Source organism: Trachurus japonicus, chromosome 21 (genome assembly GCF_045865225.1).
Source record: "Trachurus japonicus isolate A0001 chromosome 21, Traja_1.0".
NCBI classification, from domain to species: Eukaryota; Metazoa; Chordata; class Actinopteri; order Carangiformes; family Carangidae; genus Trachurus; species Trachurus japonicus.
The window spans coordinates 24,939,217-24,957,945 of record NC_140927.1 but is presented as its reverse complement, the minus strand read 5'-3'; the positions used below and the strand labels follow the sequence as shown (position 1 = coordinate 24,957,945).

The window sequence follows — 18,729 nt, the reverse complement described above, 5'->3', positions numbered from 1 at the left end:
CTGTGAGCATAAATGAGGGGGAGCACAACTGGATTTAAGTGAGAAACGAGCATCCCACCCATTTGGAGGAGCAGGGATCTGGTGTGTATAGATAGTGCTAAGTGGACGTGCACTGTCTCATAACAGACGGACACTGGCTTCACAATCAGAATGACCCCTGCTCCGATACAATGGAGCAATTACTGACAAAAGGAAAGGTGCACCGGGGGATATCTATTTGTGAGTGCACCTTCATGTAACCACCCACCTGCACCAAAAATGAGCAAATTATAGGAAAGCACGAGGAAATTAATAGAAAGTATGAAATTGCCCTCTTGCTATCATTTTTTCGTGCCTCGGCCCGAGGCTCTTACTGCATATTTTAAATTACCAGACAAACAGTCAGAGTCGGAAGCATTTTTCTGGGGATGAGAAGAAGCAGATAACGAAAAGGGAACAGAGCAAAGCAAAAATGTTTGTTCCGGTGCACATGCACAGGAGCTCAGGGATGGATACAGGTAAAAGGTCTGTACACACATATCACATCTTTCGCAGAATCTCTCCGTACTCTTTCTGGATCCGACAAGAGTCAACAAAGCTTAGAGCAGATAGGAAGATAAAACCTGTGATTTGGATCTGCGGAGGCATGGTGATCTTTAAAAAGGGAGATGCAGTGTTTGCCTTTTCCTCTGTTTAATTTGACTTAAAGAGCAAACATCTACCACATTTGAAGAACAAAGACCATGTTCAGAACTCTTCTGATGCATTAACACTCCTTTTAAACATCTCACCATGTTTAGATGCTTCACTGTACCATCGCATTTTCTTAAGCTCAGAGTTTTGTACCCATGGGACATCCTGTAACGTAACTCACCTCGCTGCAACAGGCTTTTATTCGTAACACACTTTTATCTCCATAACGAGCATGGATAAAAGAAATGCGGAGGAGAGGAAGAAAAAAAAATCTTTTGAGAACAAATGAAATCTGAGAACAATTTGGTATGCGCCCTGCTACCTCTTGACGGGGGTAGAAAGATAGAGGTGTGACGAGAAGTGTCTCTTCCTTGGCTCTCCTGTGTGTGATCTCCTCTCAAGCAGCACCTGTCTGATGATAACCTTGAAAAGATCCTCCCTTTGTCTTTTGACACACGATGCAAATGACACAGACCTTCTTCTTCTTCCAACCTGCACCGCGCAACCTACTCAACGTGCCCTCCTCTTTTTTTGTGTGTGTTTCAAGCTGAAGATGGAAAGCTGGGATGCAAATGGAGAATCACAGTTGATTGGACCCCTTCACTAAAGACGGACAGAAGTGTTGAGCGTGATTAACAATCATTCGCCTCTTCTTTTTCCACCATTTTATACCTCTTTTATTTTTAGATTCCTGTAAATGTGGTTGAATCTGATTTTTTGGGGATGGTGAAGGACATCGTCTTTGAACTTTAAAGTGTATTCAGAGGAGAGTAAGAGCAAGTTAATAAAGCACTGTGGAAAAGTTCAGCTGTCAGGAGGCCTTCTACAGAAATACACTTGTCATTTTACAAGAGGAGCCTTGGGGTAAATTATCCCCCAGCATCCCTGCAGTATTTCACATCTGCTTTAAAATGCAACGCGTGCTTTCTGTGCGTCGACTTGAAGGAGAATCGACCGGACAAATAACAGGCATCACTCTAAGAAGGCATGACGACTTTCTTAAAGATGCAACCGCCAAGAGAAGCCTCGCCGCCTTATTATCCCATTGTTGTCCCATCTGAGTGGGCTGCGCTCAGATGAAAAGATCTGCAAACAGCTGGCGCAGTCGAGGTTTTTCAAAAATGGGAAAATCAAACCTGGCAAATGAAACGCCGAGCCACTCAAGGCGCTTCGTTTTCATGCAGAAATAAGCGATGGGTGTCTTTTCATTCTATTCTTGGTTGCAACTTATCCAAATAAAGGGTAAAAGTAGATCGAAATCTAAGTGTTGAGTCGAGTAAGTTCTGACCCAGTCTGCACGTTTTAACAAGAGGCAGCCAAAATAGCAGTATTGACTACGGATTGTACTTTTTTTTTTTGTTGGAGTGCTGTTTGCAAAGCCTTCCCACACAAATGTTTCTTGGCATAGTGTGTACTGAGAAAAAAAAAAGAAAAAAGGCCCACTCATAGCTACTATATTCAGTGCTGTTAGTGACCTTGCTTTACTGATGTTCTTTTTATCCAAACCTAATACATTACCAAGATTAAAGGTGATATGTCATTCCGTTGAGAGTATGTGTGGTTGCTGCCTACCTGACTGACTTTGGCGGGTGTAAGGACCATGTCAAGGACTCCTGACCAGCCGGCAATCACTCCTGTGGGGACTGCGTAGGCCAGCGCTATCATCAGGAACCGCAGGTTGCTAAAAAAAGAGGACAAAACCGCATTAGAGATTCAAGATTGCACTTGCAACAAAGTCCTGCAGCCCAGTTGTTTGTGCACTGGTAGGCCCATCATAGAAGTATGTGTTATCAAGCTGGAATAATTAGATAGGTATAATATGCATAATGTGTCATTAAATCTTCTTTATTCTCTGTAATCTTACAGTATGCCGGACAGCTTAACATCTTGTAAGAGGACAGTGGGTTACTATGCTCGCCTCTAGGTTGGTTTATTTTGTTTTTTATCAACTTCAGCCACTCACTTTTGTTCTGTAAAAACAGACTGTTAAAATCAGGTACAGTCTACATCCTAACAGCTCTGGCCTGAGATGAAAGAGTGAAAGCAACATAATGAAATTCCTCATTCTCCTCCTGTTCACTGATGTTTGGAGGCCTGCCATCAGCCCCAGGTCTTTTTTTTTTTTTTTTTTTACTAGTCTTCACAATAGTGTACATGCACAGGAACACACACACACTAGCATACTCTGTCATGGCAAAAGATCTATCCTTATGCAGAGAGTAGTGACAGGCAGATAAGCAGCTACCTGCACAGAGTGGGCTGAGCTGCCAGCACAAAGCTGAAGTGTCACACAGGGCAACATCATGTAACCAAAAAACTGAACAATACAATGCAGTGCTTTTCTTCTAGCTCCATGGCATGGTCCTGTGTTGTTCAACAGATGGAGAGAGACGTCTTCTGATTCATTTGCATTTGATTTCATTTGCGATGGAACTGATTATAAATTAGATATTATAAAAGAAATAACAGATTCAATTCACTCTGGTTCCAGCAGTGACCAATTAAACACTGAATCAAAACCTCCTGCTTCTACAAAGACTGAGAAGCTGAAAGTGGTGCCTTCAAAACCCCCTTTCTAATCACTACAACTACTGCAGCCAGCTGTCAGTGTGTCTTCAGATTGGAGTTTTAAAAGCCAAATTCTAGTTTGATAGCACTGTTTAATGTGATTTCATTTCATACAGTGAAAACAGGAGAGGGGGATTATCATCATCATCTCTTGGATTGTTTATAGAAATTATCTATCAATCATTTTTCCTATTAACTGATTAGACATTTAGTCTATAAAGCATTTGAGAAATACCCGCTCTAGACCCCAGATGACCTTCAAATGATCAACAATTTAAAACCCAAACATTCAATACACATCCAATATTCAAGTGCTCATGTTTGAGAAGCTAAAACCAGAGTTTACTTTACATTTTGCTTGATAAATCACTTCATTATTGATCACCAACTAGTTTTTGAAATCAGTTTATAGAGCTAAGCTTTGCCATAGGGTGGTCGCTAATCAAGTTATCAGCTGAAATCAAACTACTGCACAATAAGAGATGAAAACAAGCGCCATTTCCCAGCTGTGATGAATGGCTTTAGGCTACAGATATTGTGCTGCAGGGTTCGTTACCAACTGTCTGCTAATATCTCATCAGCTTAGGGCAAACTGTGTACCACAGAGCAAGAGAGAGAGAGAGAGAAGAAAAAAGACTTATACCTAATTATGTATGCACATCATCCAGTGTACAAACAGAGAGCTCACCTCTTTAGGGTATATGGCCTCCCTCCAATCACATGCAACCCAATTACAATCACTTGGAACACCCACGCTAATCACCTTCGCCCAATGAGGTGGCTTGCTGATTTAAATCAGGAGCCACCTCCTCAACCCTAACAATGTGATTAGAATCACTGGGCGTCTGACAAATGAGGCCGAGCTGGCAGAGCAGGCAGCAGATTCATAGATTGTTTTGTTTTCCTGCTCTCTTCTATTTGGTTTATGGACACTGTTTAACATTTATTCTCCTCCTGCTTTTTGTTCATTATAATGCAGGCGGCGGCAGCAGCATCCTGAGCACTATCGCACAGGGACATCTGTAGAACACTTTTGGCCTCCCGCATCCCTTACTATGGCATCAAACGCTCAAACAACACAGACTGTTTAAAGTTCACACACACACTTTCAAGTTAGTGTGTGTGTGTGTGTGTGTGTGGGGGGGGGGGTGGGGGTCCTGTCCCATGATACAAAAGCCGTACAGCAAAAACCACTGTTGCTGTAAACACATGCACACCCTTCCACTTCCCTGACACCAGCGCATTTCAGACAATGAATCACTTCTCTGTGCGGAGTGCTTCGACACCATAGGAAAACAAACACAGCCTGCCTCTCCACTGCAGGCCTGTCTTGTCTTAAGCAGTATGAAGCCGCACGGCCTTGGAGAGAGTATGGAGGGACGATCATAAAAGCCCCATGATGGAGCACCCTCTCCGCTTTTCTCCCAGCACCCCCTTTCATTAACCTTGCCCACAACAGCAGGAAATCAATATCCATGCACCTTTTTTCCCCCCCTCCGTCTGAGAGCTTATTTAGATAACCCAAACGTAAGCAAACAAGATGCTTTAGCTACTGGGTAAGAGACGGGGACATTTCTTCCCCTTCCTTTTTTCCCTGCTTGGTGATGAAATATTTCCTGAAGAAGTCTCAAAGCTGGCGGCGTCATCAGCTAAGTGCCATTTGTCCTTGGCAGACCCGGCTGGAGATCAATGCATCAAGATGACAACTTTCAAAGCTAAAATGAGTATGACCGGGGAGGGAAGGATCATCAATACTCCGGCTTCGGGGCTGTTTAGCATTCCCTCAGACTGTGATCAGAATACAATGATAACTTTACACCATGTGTGGAGAGAGAGTCGGGCTTCTAATTAGGCCGCTGCTGTGGAGGCAGATGTGAACAGCTGGAAGCTCTCATCAAGCCGAAGATCATTAAACAGTGCTCACTCCCTGACAGGCTAAATGGATGAACAGATACATCAATGGATAGGTATCGGGCGGGCTAACTGGCTGGGTGGCTGACACCTGCTGTCATTGTGGAGGGCACTAATTTTTGCCGTTTTGTCACTTTCTACAGAGGCAAACTTTACCGAGAACACACTAATCAACAGTGATACCGACTTTACTGAGCAGATTGTGTGTGATATATGCAAATAATCCACTTTAAACACAGTTCTTCCCCAGCGTCGTTATAAAATTACCTAATCGCATTAATTAGGTCACGTTCAACTTAGATTTTCATCTCATTGCCATCTCCAGCCTTATGTTACCCTCCATAAAAATGCTTCACATCCACCAAACAGACACTTGCAGGAGGCAGAGTTTAGTTACATGCTCAGATGCTCTCAACTCATGGAGAGAGTTTAAGAGGAAACACTATAACTAGGTTTTTACAGAACACCACATATAACAGCTAGAATAAACCCCCTCTGCTTCAGGCGACTGGAGGAACCGTAGTGCACAGGTGGGCGACCATAGGCATACAAACTGGTCATGCCTACAACTGAGAAATTATTGCAAGCTATTAAGGAAACAATGGGTATTTACAACCCATTACCATTACACCGAAGAGACTCTCTTGGGAATCTCACCCAAAGGGATGGAGAGAAGGAGTTAAAAGTAATTACTCTAAGTTGTGTTTACAGTGCTGTTGAATCGTATTACACTGAATTGGTCAAAGCCCAACCTCCCACCTACAGTTAATAGACACTAAAATTGCGAGACAGATATAAAATGTAACAAATTACTCATCATTGAGGCTTCAAAAACAGAAAATTTATGAAGAGATGGAGCCCAGCCATGACATTACTAATGCAATAAAATAAGCTTTCATCTTTATCACTTCACTTTTCCCACCAAGCTAATCATCTACTCTGATGTTTGGACTGGGCAAGTAGAGGAAAGTGGGTTTATGAGGACATTTCACTTGAATACTGTTTCCTGTTAGCGCTGGAAACGCGGCCAATGAGAACGCACTGAGAATTAAACAGCGTGGATGTGCTGTAAAACCAAAAAACAACGAGCTAAACCGGGCTAAAAAGCGTCAAAGAACGAGAAGAGTTTTTATATTTGAATTTGTTTCCATTATTATGTTTACCTCCTGTTTGAGTACACATGGACACAGAAACTTAAAAGTCACTTTTCCTGCTCCATGTCCAGTCCCTGCAGAGGAATTCTGAGGCTCCACACTGCTGGACCGAGATACTACACTCTGCCCAAACAGGTCGTTGGAAGGCTGCCTATCAGAAGTGGAACAGAAACCCTCTTAGCTGGATGGCCTAGTTAAGTTGGCTACTCTGTATGTATGTGTATGTGTATGTGTATGTGTGTGTGTGTGCATCTGTCCAAAATTATGCATTAGGTTGATATCTGCTTGGTCCCTGTCATCTATCTGAGGGAGCCAGTTAAGCCTATATCAGACGCCTATATATGAACATTCTGGTGCAGTAGTGAAACTGATTCTTACTAAGGGGGGGACCAAGTGTAGCCAACAAAGCTAAGGCCAACTCCCCGGCTGCTGTCGTCCAGCTTCCCTCTCCCGCTTTTCTACAGCCCTTTAATCCCTGGCCACTGCCATGGGCTTCATTCCTCCACAAGACCAACAAAAGTCAAGACAGTCGCTCCTCAGGCAAAGCTGCTTCCTTATGGCCCAGAGGATAAATATTTCCACAGTGGCAAGAGTGAGAGAAGGGGAGGGAGGGGGCAGTGTTGCAGGGTTGTAGTTAAGTGTGATTCAATCACTGTCTCCAGATTGCCTTTCCCATGGACAGAAAAAGATAAAGATGATTTAACATCAATAACTGCATTCCACAAAAACGTGCCATAATGCATCATCTCCCCATTTCTAGCAGCACATGAGTGCATCAGTGGTTGTTTTGAGCATATATCAATAAGTGAACCTGATGGTATAGATGCAGAGGATGACGCTGTGACCAATATTTTATAGCTTAGTAATTAATCTGAAGGGAAGGCCGGGGTTTCTTTGATAGCGACCCAAGCAGATGGTGAGTGGCGGACCCCTTCATTAAGATTCCATATCCCTCTCCAGCACAAGACTCTGTCACTTTAACTTTCTAAGACAAGAAGCGTGCATCGCATCAGTAAACAAGAAGCTATACTAGACCTAATGCATTTGTAGACACAGCAGTTAGAGAGCGGCGAAGTTGCCGCAGAAATCTGCTCCTGACTGCTGTCTTGGAGAGTGTGGCGCCGTAAAAAACATGACAGCACCTGAAACTAATTTAAAAATGCAGCGCTGAAGTTTCACTTGTTTTACACGTCTACACCCAAATTGAATCAAGGACACATCAATTTAGGCATGCTGAATAATGTACCGGCCGCAAACAAACCGTGTCAGATGGCTTTGGTCTTTCAGGTGACTTTGCCTTGTGTGTGTGTGTGTGTGTGTTGACATGTGTGCATGTGTGTTTGCTTTTACCTAAGAAGTCTGCAGATGCTGCTCCTGTAGCTGAGTCTCTGGCTGGCGGCGGCCACACTGGGAGGCATCGGTGGGCGTGATGGGAAATAGAGCAGGACTGCCGCGAAAAGCACAGCGATTGCAGTCAGCTCTGCCAGAGCCCAGCGCAGCGCAGGCACAGATAAAAAGAAGACAAACGTGTTATCTTCGCCGATAACAAAGTCAGAGCAATTTTGACATTTTTAAAAAAGGTCAGTGTGACATCTAAAAAGTCCTCGAAAAAAAAAAACAGCGCGAGACCAAACACAAAAGACCTGCAAGACACAGCTGTAGACCAAATACATGTCCATGTCACACAGCACTGGTTGAACACTCAGCTTGTTTCTCTTGACGAACCAGCGCATTTTACTGCTTTGTATCATTTATGTATTGGTCAAGCAGCAGCTGGTTATTATTCCCTGATAAGAGTTAAAGCAGAAGTAAGTGATATATTTGTGTTAATATAAGTCTTAAATAGTTATATCTTCCGACAGCAATCACTTACATAGAGTGTTTGGTCTGAAACACGGGTCTCTCAGTCCCTCTGCTCTGCTCTGAGCCGAGGAGAAAACATTTATCGTATCCTACAGTTTTTATCCAATGACGAGAGAGAACGGCATGCAGGGCTGTGTGTGCAGCCAAGGAACGCCGTGAATGTGGCGACGTAGGGACAAGGACTGTTATGGTGCGTTCAAGGAAACTCGTATTTTTCCGACCGTGAAGTCGTACCAGTTCGATCTGGTACGAGTTCACCGGTCGGAAGTTACGAGTGGCCGTTATAGTGACTTTCACCGGTAAAACAGGTCGGAAAACACGAGTGGGTTGCCTGGAACGCTACAAAGTCGTAAGTTGTGACTTGAAGCTGTAATTACGATTTCAAAAGCCTGCCTGGAACGCAGCATTAGCGAAAACGACCGGACCACTTACTTCTGCTTTAAGCTCCCTATCACAATAATCTATCAAATGGAGAGGAGCCTGGTTTCCTACTGTGCAGATTTTAACATGTTTCCTGTGTCTGTCCTTTGATGACCTCCAAAACTTGTGGCTCACAAAGGGTGCCTGCTTTGTCCTTTAAAAATAAATAACAATGCTACCTTAGGTTAAACAAAAAGCCGCAGCCTCAATCTATTACAGCATGCTTGTTTCTCTTTTCAGCGTGCTTTTAATTTTCTGAATCAGTTAAGCATAACAGTCCCAGCAATCTATTTTTCAGAGGGGCGGTTATGAAGATTATAATTGGACTTTTTTTGGTGTTCCTGCAAATATCTTGGATCCCCTCCGCCTGATTGTGTTTGTGTCCCTTGACGGGGCTGACATGATGTTGGAAATGATGTGCTATCGATCCTCCCATGCCCTCGGAGGGGTCTTGCTCGCTGTTTGGTATACCTGCATACATAACCAGCTGGATCCTGTCTCGGATGGAGCTGTCGGAAACCGCTGCCGCCGCGGTCGCCGCCAGGGTGTCGTTGGGGGCCGGCACCACCAGAGGTCCGACGATGAAGGAAGCTGCGCCTCCCAGGTAGGAGAAGAGCGAGGCCACAGCTGTAGCGGTGGCTCTCTGGTCAGGAGCGAACCATGTAGTGGAGAGATAGGGGCCGGCGCTCATGATGGTTGGGCCGGCTAAACCGTTCAGAAACTGACCTCCGTGTATCAACCTGTAACAGAGAGAAGAATTTCAATTTTCCAAAGTACTACTACTTATTTAAATTTCATGTATTAGAATAATAATTGGGCTTTTAGATTCTAAGACTGACGCCAGCCTAAATTTATCTGGCTAATCTTCAGTTTGAACTTCAACACTGTATGTATCTATAATCAGTAAAGTCATGACAATATGATCCCATGGTATGTTTAACTTTAAAGGGATAGTTCAACATTTTGGCAAATTGGCCTATTGCCATAATCCCTATAGTTTTAGGAGTAGGTTCGTTACCTTTAATTGTCGGTGCAAGTTGTGAACTGCACATTCACCACGCTATGAGATAATAATGGAACGTTATGAGACAAGAGTTGTTTTCGAGGTAAATGCAGAGACTGCTTGCTGAAAAACTGCCCCGACGGGAACGCGCATCAGCAGTTTGCATGAATTTATCTCGAAAGCAACTCTGTCTCATAACGTTGTGTTATTATCTCATAGCGTGGTGAATGTGCAGGTCACAACTTGTCACCAGAGCGTTTTGGAGTTGTTGGATTGTGTATTTGAAGAGTTTGATGAGGGAAACCAAGAAATTCCATGAGCCTCCGTAGCGTAGCTCTGAGCAGCTCATGGCTCTGCTCCGCCATTCTAAAAACAGCTTGCACCGACAATTAAAAGCTAACGAACCTTCTCCTAAAACTATAGGGATTATGGAAATGGACCAATTTCCCAAAATGTTGAACTATCCCTTCAAATTGTCCCTGACCAGATATGAGATTTCAGCTTCAAGCTGCAGCAGAGACATTGCAAAAAAAAAAAATCACAAAGTAGTAGACTTTTAAATTCTCAGTAGGAAAACTGTACTGCAAACTTTAAAGTCTTCCAGGGTGTGTGTTTAACCTATGAACCCTTTTTCGTGTGTGCAGCCTATTAATAATACACTGTATTGAATCTACCACTGTTAAACAAAGATAACCAAAAATGACTGCAGCAGTGAGCCTCTCATCAGTGTATTCATTAAGTTAAAAATAAACATAGAGACATCAAGTAATGAACATTTCTTGTTAAAAAAAAAAAAAAATCTGATGGAGCAATGACAGGCGAAGGATGAAAACTCAGTGTAATATCTCCAGGGAGGTGAGTTAACAACCTGCTCCAGGGAGAGACCCAGTCATAGTCTCACTTTCAGACTTTGCTGTGTGAGACAGGTATACGCTGAGATGTCCCCTGGTGGTACCAGACCCCCACCACCACCACCACCACCTCCACCTCCACCTCCACCACCCGGCCCCCTCCCGCAGTGTCTAACCGAGACAGCCAGCCACCAGAGACAGGGCATGGCTGATTGATTGTCTGTGAGCTCAGTAAAGACACCTTTCATTCAGAGCTGTTTGAGACGGCTCAGCAGGAAGGGGGGGGGGCAGGAAGTGAGGAAGGAGGGAGGGAAAAGGCAGAGAGAGAGAGAGAGAGAAAAGGACAAGGAGGACAGAGGACAAAGACAGATCCTGGGCTAATTCTCAGTTTATGGTGTTGAGATTCATTCTGCGTATTTGTCTTCAGATTTTAAGATCTGAAATGTAGAGTTCCTGCTCATCCTTATACTCAGTATCTTTGTGTGCAGTCTGGTTGGAGGAAACTGGATGTCTACAAGTTCCATATTTTAAGATTTTAAACATTATTCAAGACCTTGGATTAAATAAGATGATTGATAGGACTGTTTCAGGATTCTCTGAGACCCTGAGAGACAAATAGCTGTCATGCTTTTGGCATCCATCACTGTCACTCAAAAATCATCAATATCACCATTTTTTTTCTTTTAAATTCACCTGTGTGGGAATGACAACTGCATTTAAACACAACACAACACTACTGCTTAGATGACACTAAGGTTTTTGCACTGATACCATAACTATACTTTTTTTTTGACACATGTTTTTCTGCAAAAACCATTTAAGAGATCAGATGCAAACACAACCAGTCACACATGAGCTCATATTCATACAGTTTGACATCAGCAAGATAATGCTTTTTGAATCAGGAACTATCTGTTTAAAGAAAATGTCAACAAGATTAAAACACATGCATGCATCCAGTGCAATGGACACGTTCTGCTGGCTCACCCAAAACCTACATTTAGAAAAGCAGTTTCTTCAGGCACATATTCGCTTGTTCACTCCTCAGTGTGCTTACACTTCTCTGCCCTCTAACTGTTTCTAACACTGCTGTCCACTGGGCTCCAGGGTTGACAGATAAATGTGTCATGGCAGAATACAAAGTACCGCGGTGGCTGACAGACTGATTGGAGGAATAGCTTGTTCACCCTATATCTCTCTTCCCACATCTCAGACCTGCTCGCATCCCTGCCTACACACCACCAGCACCCTCAGAAAATATTCCCTGACACTTACTTTTTATTCATCCCACTCCTTATTTTCTTTGTAGAGTTCTTTGAAAAGTTCTTCAAATTAACTGTTTCCAACTGGGTTACACAGTATATGATAGATTGTCGTGGTCTTTTAATCTTGTTTGAGGAAACATCATTTGCACAGAACACAAAGATCGGCTGCTTATTCATTCAAACATAATTCTGCCATTATCAAAGTTTCCATCCGGTCACCTGTGTTGATGCTGTTGATGTCACTGGTCTTCTCGACCTGCAGCCTCTCTGTCATTTCTATATCAACTTGCAACCTGCATTCACCGCTATGCTATTTTCTTCTCCATCTCATTACAAGTGATGGAAGACAAGAGTGACAAGTGAGAAGATGCATCCTCCACATTATCGGTGCCACACTGTTATTTTCACTCCGGCAAGTTATCATCATTACATCATTTGTCAGTATATATATACCACTTTGTCTCTCGCTTGAAGTTAGCTGAAATAGGCTCCAGCTCACCCATGACCCTAGTGCAGGATAAGCAGTCTAGAAAATGAATGAATGAATGAATATACCACTTTGTGATTTAGGTCAAAGATGCATCTGCTCACATGGGGGAAAAAAACCCATCAAACCTAACACATGCAACAATACCCCTGTCTCAATCAAGTTAGTGCTCTGTGGCATCTTCAATGTGCAAAGAACCTGCAGGTTTACAACAGGGTACATTAGTGTTTGACGCACCAAGAAAAACACATTGTGATTATTTTTGGTAGGGATTACAACTGTGATATAAGCGATTTCAGTCGGAACAGTCATTTTTGTTTCATTTTCATTAAAAATATATGGAGTTAGGTTATATAAAATGATGATGAGATAATTGCTGGAGTGTCTCCTACAGTTCTTCACAATGCTTTGTTTATGGTATGTTATGACACATTTCTACCTTCATCTAAAAAAAAAAAACTATAGGAATATTTCATCACACTAATTAGGCTGCAAAGAAAGAAGCTGCTGTATTTTTGCTGCATGCTAAAATGTGTCCTGCAGATATAAGTGGATAAAATGAATGCATGGCTGAATAACTGTCTTTAATAGGGTTGTTGTTTATCACATGACACATCCAGGTCATCAAAAGCATCTTTCAACATCCAGTAACTGACAGGCCATGTGTTTGTTCCTGTAATCAATGGGTGATTGATTCCACAGCCGCACAGTTCCCATCAGATTCATTAGCTCTCCACCGGCCAAATGCACCTGATCCGGCTAATGAGCTGTAGGTGGAGAAAGGAAAATACAGAAATTAAGCAGTGTGGGGGAGCTCTGTCGTACCTAGAGTAAGCACCGCTGCTCTAACTGCTCGGCTGATTAAGAAGTTTTTTTCTGTGGTCTGTCACACTGTGTTAAGTACAACACTTGGTATATCACTGTGGCTGCGCTCCATTTGGCTGGGCCGCCGCCGCCGCCGCCGTGCCTCTTGTTTGGTAATGGGGAAGAGCGGAGGCATCGTGGAGCAGCAGGTAGGATACTGAATCTATCAGCTGATAATCAAACAGCAGCAGCAGGTGGTGGAGACGCCGTGGTGAAGCTATTTAATCTTTCCACAGCTTTTAACTGTTGGAGGAGCCGGTACAATACCTTTTCTATTTGGATTCAGCCACCCATCTGATATATGTGGATGTGTTTTTTACTCTGAAAAGCTGACGATACTGTTGATACACATGGTATCTTGTTTACCTGCAGCACACAGCCACTGATTCAAGACGGCGTAGTCATCGTGTGCTGTTTTGTGTGCCGCACTCACTGTGTATAGGAGTGGACAACACCACCACGCCCCAACCAGCACAGACCGGCTCTGTGCCAGTCAGGTGCTGGACTGCAATCACGCCTCTTGTGATTACAGTCTCATTTGGGGCCTGGGAAGCGTCCAGATATTAGACTGGTCCACCTGTTGTACTTCATCATGTCATTAGGCACAAATATTACTCCGCACCCAGGACCTAGCACTCAAATCCGGTTTGTCCAAACACTGATTATCAAGGCAACTAAAACAATCTGTCTAATTTCAAACAATAACCCAACAAGAGTAAAAATAAACCCTAATTATACTCATAATATGTCAACAAAACCCTCTAAACATCAAAATCCCATCAGTGTTTAACGCTGTCCCAACCACCAACACAAACAGCTGCTTATAAAAATAACCAAAAAAGCAGATATAACCAATAATATCTGACCCATTTTGGTGACAGCTTTCATTATTACACTTTTTTTGAAACTTTGTGCTACAGTACATTTTAAAGTATTGAAGTTCATTATCCTGTCTGAGTGTCTATAGGATCTCAGGATGGATGTGAGAAAGAGGAAAATTGCCTTTAATGTGACAGGATATGAGGACAGATGGTGACTAACATGAGGATGAGTGGTCACACGCAGCAGCCGCACTGTGGCGGGAGGAGGAGGGAGAGTGAAGTGGGGTGGGTGGGGGGGCGGCTTCTATTTTTTTCAACAAGAGATGATTAAGTTAATCAGTATTGATGAACCCTGTCAGAGGGAATCTGATGGTGAATGAGACAAAGAAGGCAGCACTGTGGTGAAATGGACTTGACTGCTGCTGCTGCTGGTCCGCCAGGAGCTGACAGACCCAATTCTGCCATCACAGAAAAGGCCAGAGCAATTCAGTCTGGAAAATGGCACCACAGCAATTGTCACAGGAAGATGACAGCCTGCCGCAGCATCCTCAGCACGTTCTGATGGCCAGTAAGAAGACAGTGTGAGTGAGTCTGAGATGTCATGTCACTGGTAGACATTTACTAATCACATACTGTAGCTGGTATGTGTTTGAATATATGAGAGGGGGCAGACAGAGACAGAGATTAAAGGGGCAAGAGAAAAGAATCATTGCTTGAAAACAAACAAGATTGAGTGAGGTAAAAAAGTTGATGTGTTTGATTTGAGAGCGGCCTTTTGCACAGCGAGGTCTAATCAGTGATCATCACTGATGCAACAGTGCTTTTTTCTGTCCCCGTCTGAAACTCACAAAAACAAAACATGGTTCTTTCTCAAAAACACAACGACAGCAGCAGCTACACAGAAGATCCTGGTTATAAAGGAGAGGAAGTTCCACTGCTCACATGTTGTTGTTTTTTCTTACGACTGCCTTTGATTCCTTAAAAAAAAAAAACCCTCTAAACTCAGGCTGTTTTACTTCCGTGAGAGGATAGCATGAAAAAAAAAGAAACAAAAAGAAGTAAATCGCATTTCAAACATGAAACGGCATGTGGAACAAACAGATCTGCAGGGGGCTGTCAGGGGAACTTTGCTGTTTCTAAACCTGAATAACTGTCACGGTGTCACCACTTGTCTCCTGATGGGGGGGGGGGGGCAGGAAACTCAAGCGCTGCCGTTTGATCGCTTTGCAAAAAATGTCCTTGAACTCTGTCCATTCAAAATACTTGAAGACCAGCTTCCTTTTCACCCAGGTCATCTGAAATCATCGTCTAAGCCTGTTCTGATATGGGGAAAAAAAACATCTTGAGAGCCAGCACACAGCAGCAGCAGCAGCAGCAGCAGCACAGGTCACTGAACAAAAGCTCTCACACACTTGATGTTCTTTAATCTCCAATACTGAAAAGCAAAGAGTGACATCTACTGGTGATTGGGGGAGCAACACGATTCTATCAGCCCGTGCTCTTTACTGTGATAATCTACTATGTCATCCATTTAAATGCAGCTTCAAGAGCGATGACCTGCTACATTTAATATGCAAATTAAGCTGAACTGTGTCAGAACTAACATTTGCAGTATGATTCATGTTATCTTGGCTTTCACTGTGCGATCTTGTTTTCCACTTTGAATGCCGAATCCAAAAGAGCTGAAGGTCACGGTTGTGCAGGATTGCTCCCCATCATCCTCTGGGAAAAAACCGCCGGCAGCCGTGCTGACCCCCCCGGTCAACACACTTTGAACTTTGTACGTGTTTTGTCTTGAGCTCTGCAGACATGAGGACCTGACAGCTTCTGTTGTGTGGCTGGATGCAAGAGGAAGAAGATGTTTCTCTTTGCAGCCCTGTTTCTATTTGAGTCTACTTCCCTTTTACAGTAAAAGCCTCTGGGAGCTTTTTGCATCAGTGCACCAATATATAGATATGCATGCATGGGATGGATGAATGATTGAAGAGATATTTTAAGGAGCTTTGTTGGTTTTCAAACAAGTTTGAATCATGCCCAATAACACCGAAGAGCCAAAACTGCAGTTCTTCAAATGGCCACTTGAGGCTGAAAACACATGTCAATTCTCACACACTCCTATGTTAAAATCAGAAGCATGCACCACAGTATTGGCTTCACACACCCTGCCCAAACTCTTTGCCCATTATGGGATTAGCCAGCAGTTCGATGGAGTCAGGTTCTGGCAATATGGGCAACAGCAGAACTGCCCAATCTGAGCTTCAAAACTGCTCTTCAGAAATTGATGGCTGACCTAACAGAGGCAACATCTTTATTTGCAGTCTATAATGATAATGTATCATTGTAGAGGAAGCTCAGCTTTGCTCAAAAAGATCTTTTCCTTGTAAAAACAGGTGCTAGGTGTTGTGTCTGGCTCATGGCCAACTAGAATGAGGCTAAATGACACCATCAGGGGTTGTTTTTCTCAATTTATCTCTTATAAATCAATCAACATTTGTTTATAATAAATAAATATTAAGATGACTTGAAATAAACTATTTCTTAATCATGGCATGGTTATGGTTGGATTTTAATGATAAAATTTGAAACTTCAGCAACATACAGTACTTTCTAGAAGACCTCAAATGAAATCAAAATGACAAATTCCAGACATCGTCAAACTTGACACAGTCTCCAAGTTTCTGACTGAAATTCAGATTTTCCTGGAGCCAGGAGCGCTGTATTGATGTGCAATGCAGTGACCTACACAAGGTCAACAGCCTGAGATCACAAGTCTGTACATGTACGACGACTGTTTACTCTACATGTTGCTGCACAGAAGAACATAGAGGTGGATGCCACTCTTGATTGAAATCACAGGAAAACACGAGCAAGCACAGGATGCTACAACCACACGAGGCGACGATAAACCCACATTGCAAACCTCGACACTTCACAGCAAATTGTAATTACTCATTCAACTTTGGCAGCATCACAGGGGAACTGTTATTCTACTGCCAAATATGTTTTAACAGCATCTATTATATCTTCCTTAGATCCAGCCTGTGTTACTATAACCTACGCTTTTCAGTCCACTGATGAATGTCTCACTGCGGCCTCAAGAGACACAAGGAGAAGGAGACTGAGAGACAAAATTGATTTATTTGATCTCCGAAAGCCAAAATCATTTACAGCAATCCGTGGAGTGAAAAGCGATATGGGATGCTGAAAAACTATTTCCTCGATGTATTGATATTTTATGATATCCGGCCTCATTGTGCAGCCCAATAGGAATCATTGGACAGATTACTGCTCAGAAATATTCGATGAAATTACACTTTTAAAAGGCACATTATTATATAATTGAAATGACCTTATCTAAGCAGTTGCACTCTCTCAAAAGAGGGACACTGGGCTCATAAGTGAAACTAAAAATTTAACACAAAGAATAATGGGAGTCCTTTTGTGTTGTCCAGCGATGGCCTGTCAGAGTGCTGTCTGATAAGGGAGGGAACTGGCAGCAAGGACACAGAGGAAGAAGTTACGGATGCACACAATATTGAAGTGTCGCTCAGACTACGGCTCTCTGTCAGCCACATGCTCTCTGACTGTCCCTCTCTACCCAGTCACAGGTCTGCGCTCCGGAGGAAAGGAAACAGGACCTAGGCTCAAATCAATACAGCTCAACACAGCACAGCAACCTGAGAAGCTGCAACAATGCATGTTGCACCGATGTTCATCCTGGTGCTTTGACTATTACGCTTTTATCGGTCAGTCGCTCTGACTTCACCTCCTGGAAATAAGATTTCTATACAACTAAACTGTCTGAATAATTCAAAGGAAATGTATTTTTTTGAATGAATGAAGCTTGGTACATTCGTCAGCAGTCTTTGGTGGTGGTTAGGATGGATAGTATTCAGTGTACAGAAGAAAAAAAACATCACACGAAGTTCCCATCCACAGCCTCGTCCATGTGGCTACGTTTAGGCAACAAAAGACCTTTAGGTAAAGTTGGGGAAAGATGTAAATAAACATGTTGTGTCTGAGGCCTCTGTGAAATCCTGTCTGTATTAAACCAAAACACAATCTTTCTCTAACCTTTACCAAGGCTGCTGAGTGCCCGAGCACTTGTATGCCTCTGTCAACCTCTTAAGTTGCAGAAAATATAGTCACAATCTCCTCCTCTGTTGCTGAGTTACAGCGCTGAATAATGTGGAGTGAAGTTGACCTTTGAGCTTTGGATGCAACTTGTCATGACTTCATCGTTTCACTCTGTTTGACCAACCAAATCCAGATGACTTCATCCTCCGAGTCCGAGTGGATACAATGTGCCAGATGTAATGCATTACCCTTGAGGCCTTCCTGGTGTACTGCACTCACAAGAAAAGGACGATGCAAAGTCAGGCTGACCTTGACCTCAAAAACCCCAATCAATTCATTCTTGAGTCCAACTTAATATTTGTGCCAAACTTGAAAAAAAGTCTCTCAAGGTGCTCCTGAGATATTACATTCACAAGGACAGGACAGGACGGACAATCCAAAAACATAGTGCCTCCAGCTGGGGCATCACAGAGTGTAAAAATGCTGGAGACACTACAAGTGGATACTGAGATATTTTGCCAGGAAATAAAAATGTTGTCAGTGAACATTTTATCTTTTGACTCCACAAATACATAAATTATTGTCCTCATGACGCTGATAGAAACCTCAATGTGGTCTCAATCACATTTCCTGCACAACTGTAACAGCTAAGTTGTGTAGAGAAGTTATTTTAGGAAACAAGGCTGGTCGCTCAGTCACTTGCTGCAGACCGAAATGGTTCAACAACTCTTGGATTGACTGCCGTTAAATTCTGTCCAGACACTTGTGGTCCT

The 18,729-nt window shown here is 43.0% G+C and overlaps 1 protein-coding gene across 1 annotated transcript in view; it reads right to left on the bottom strand.

Moving 5' to 3' along the window:
- slc49a4 (solute carrier family 49 member 4) overlaps positions 1 to 18,729 on the bottom strand; it is a 52,164-nt gene that overhangs the window by 28,523 nt on the left and 4,912 nt on the right. Inside the window, exons 3-5 of the mRNA XM_085765280.1 lie at positions 9,060 to 9,328; positions 7,656 to 7,785; positions 2,245 to 2,353 (exon numbers count right to left, since the gene is read on the bottom strand). Coding sequence (XP_085621406.1) covers positions 2,245 to 2,353; positions 7,656 to 7,785; positions 9,060 to 9,328 — 508 coding nt within the window. The remainder of the gene's footprint in view (positions 1 to 2,244; positions 2,354 to 7,655; positions 7,786 to 9,059; positions 9,329 to 18,729) is intronic.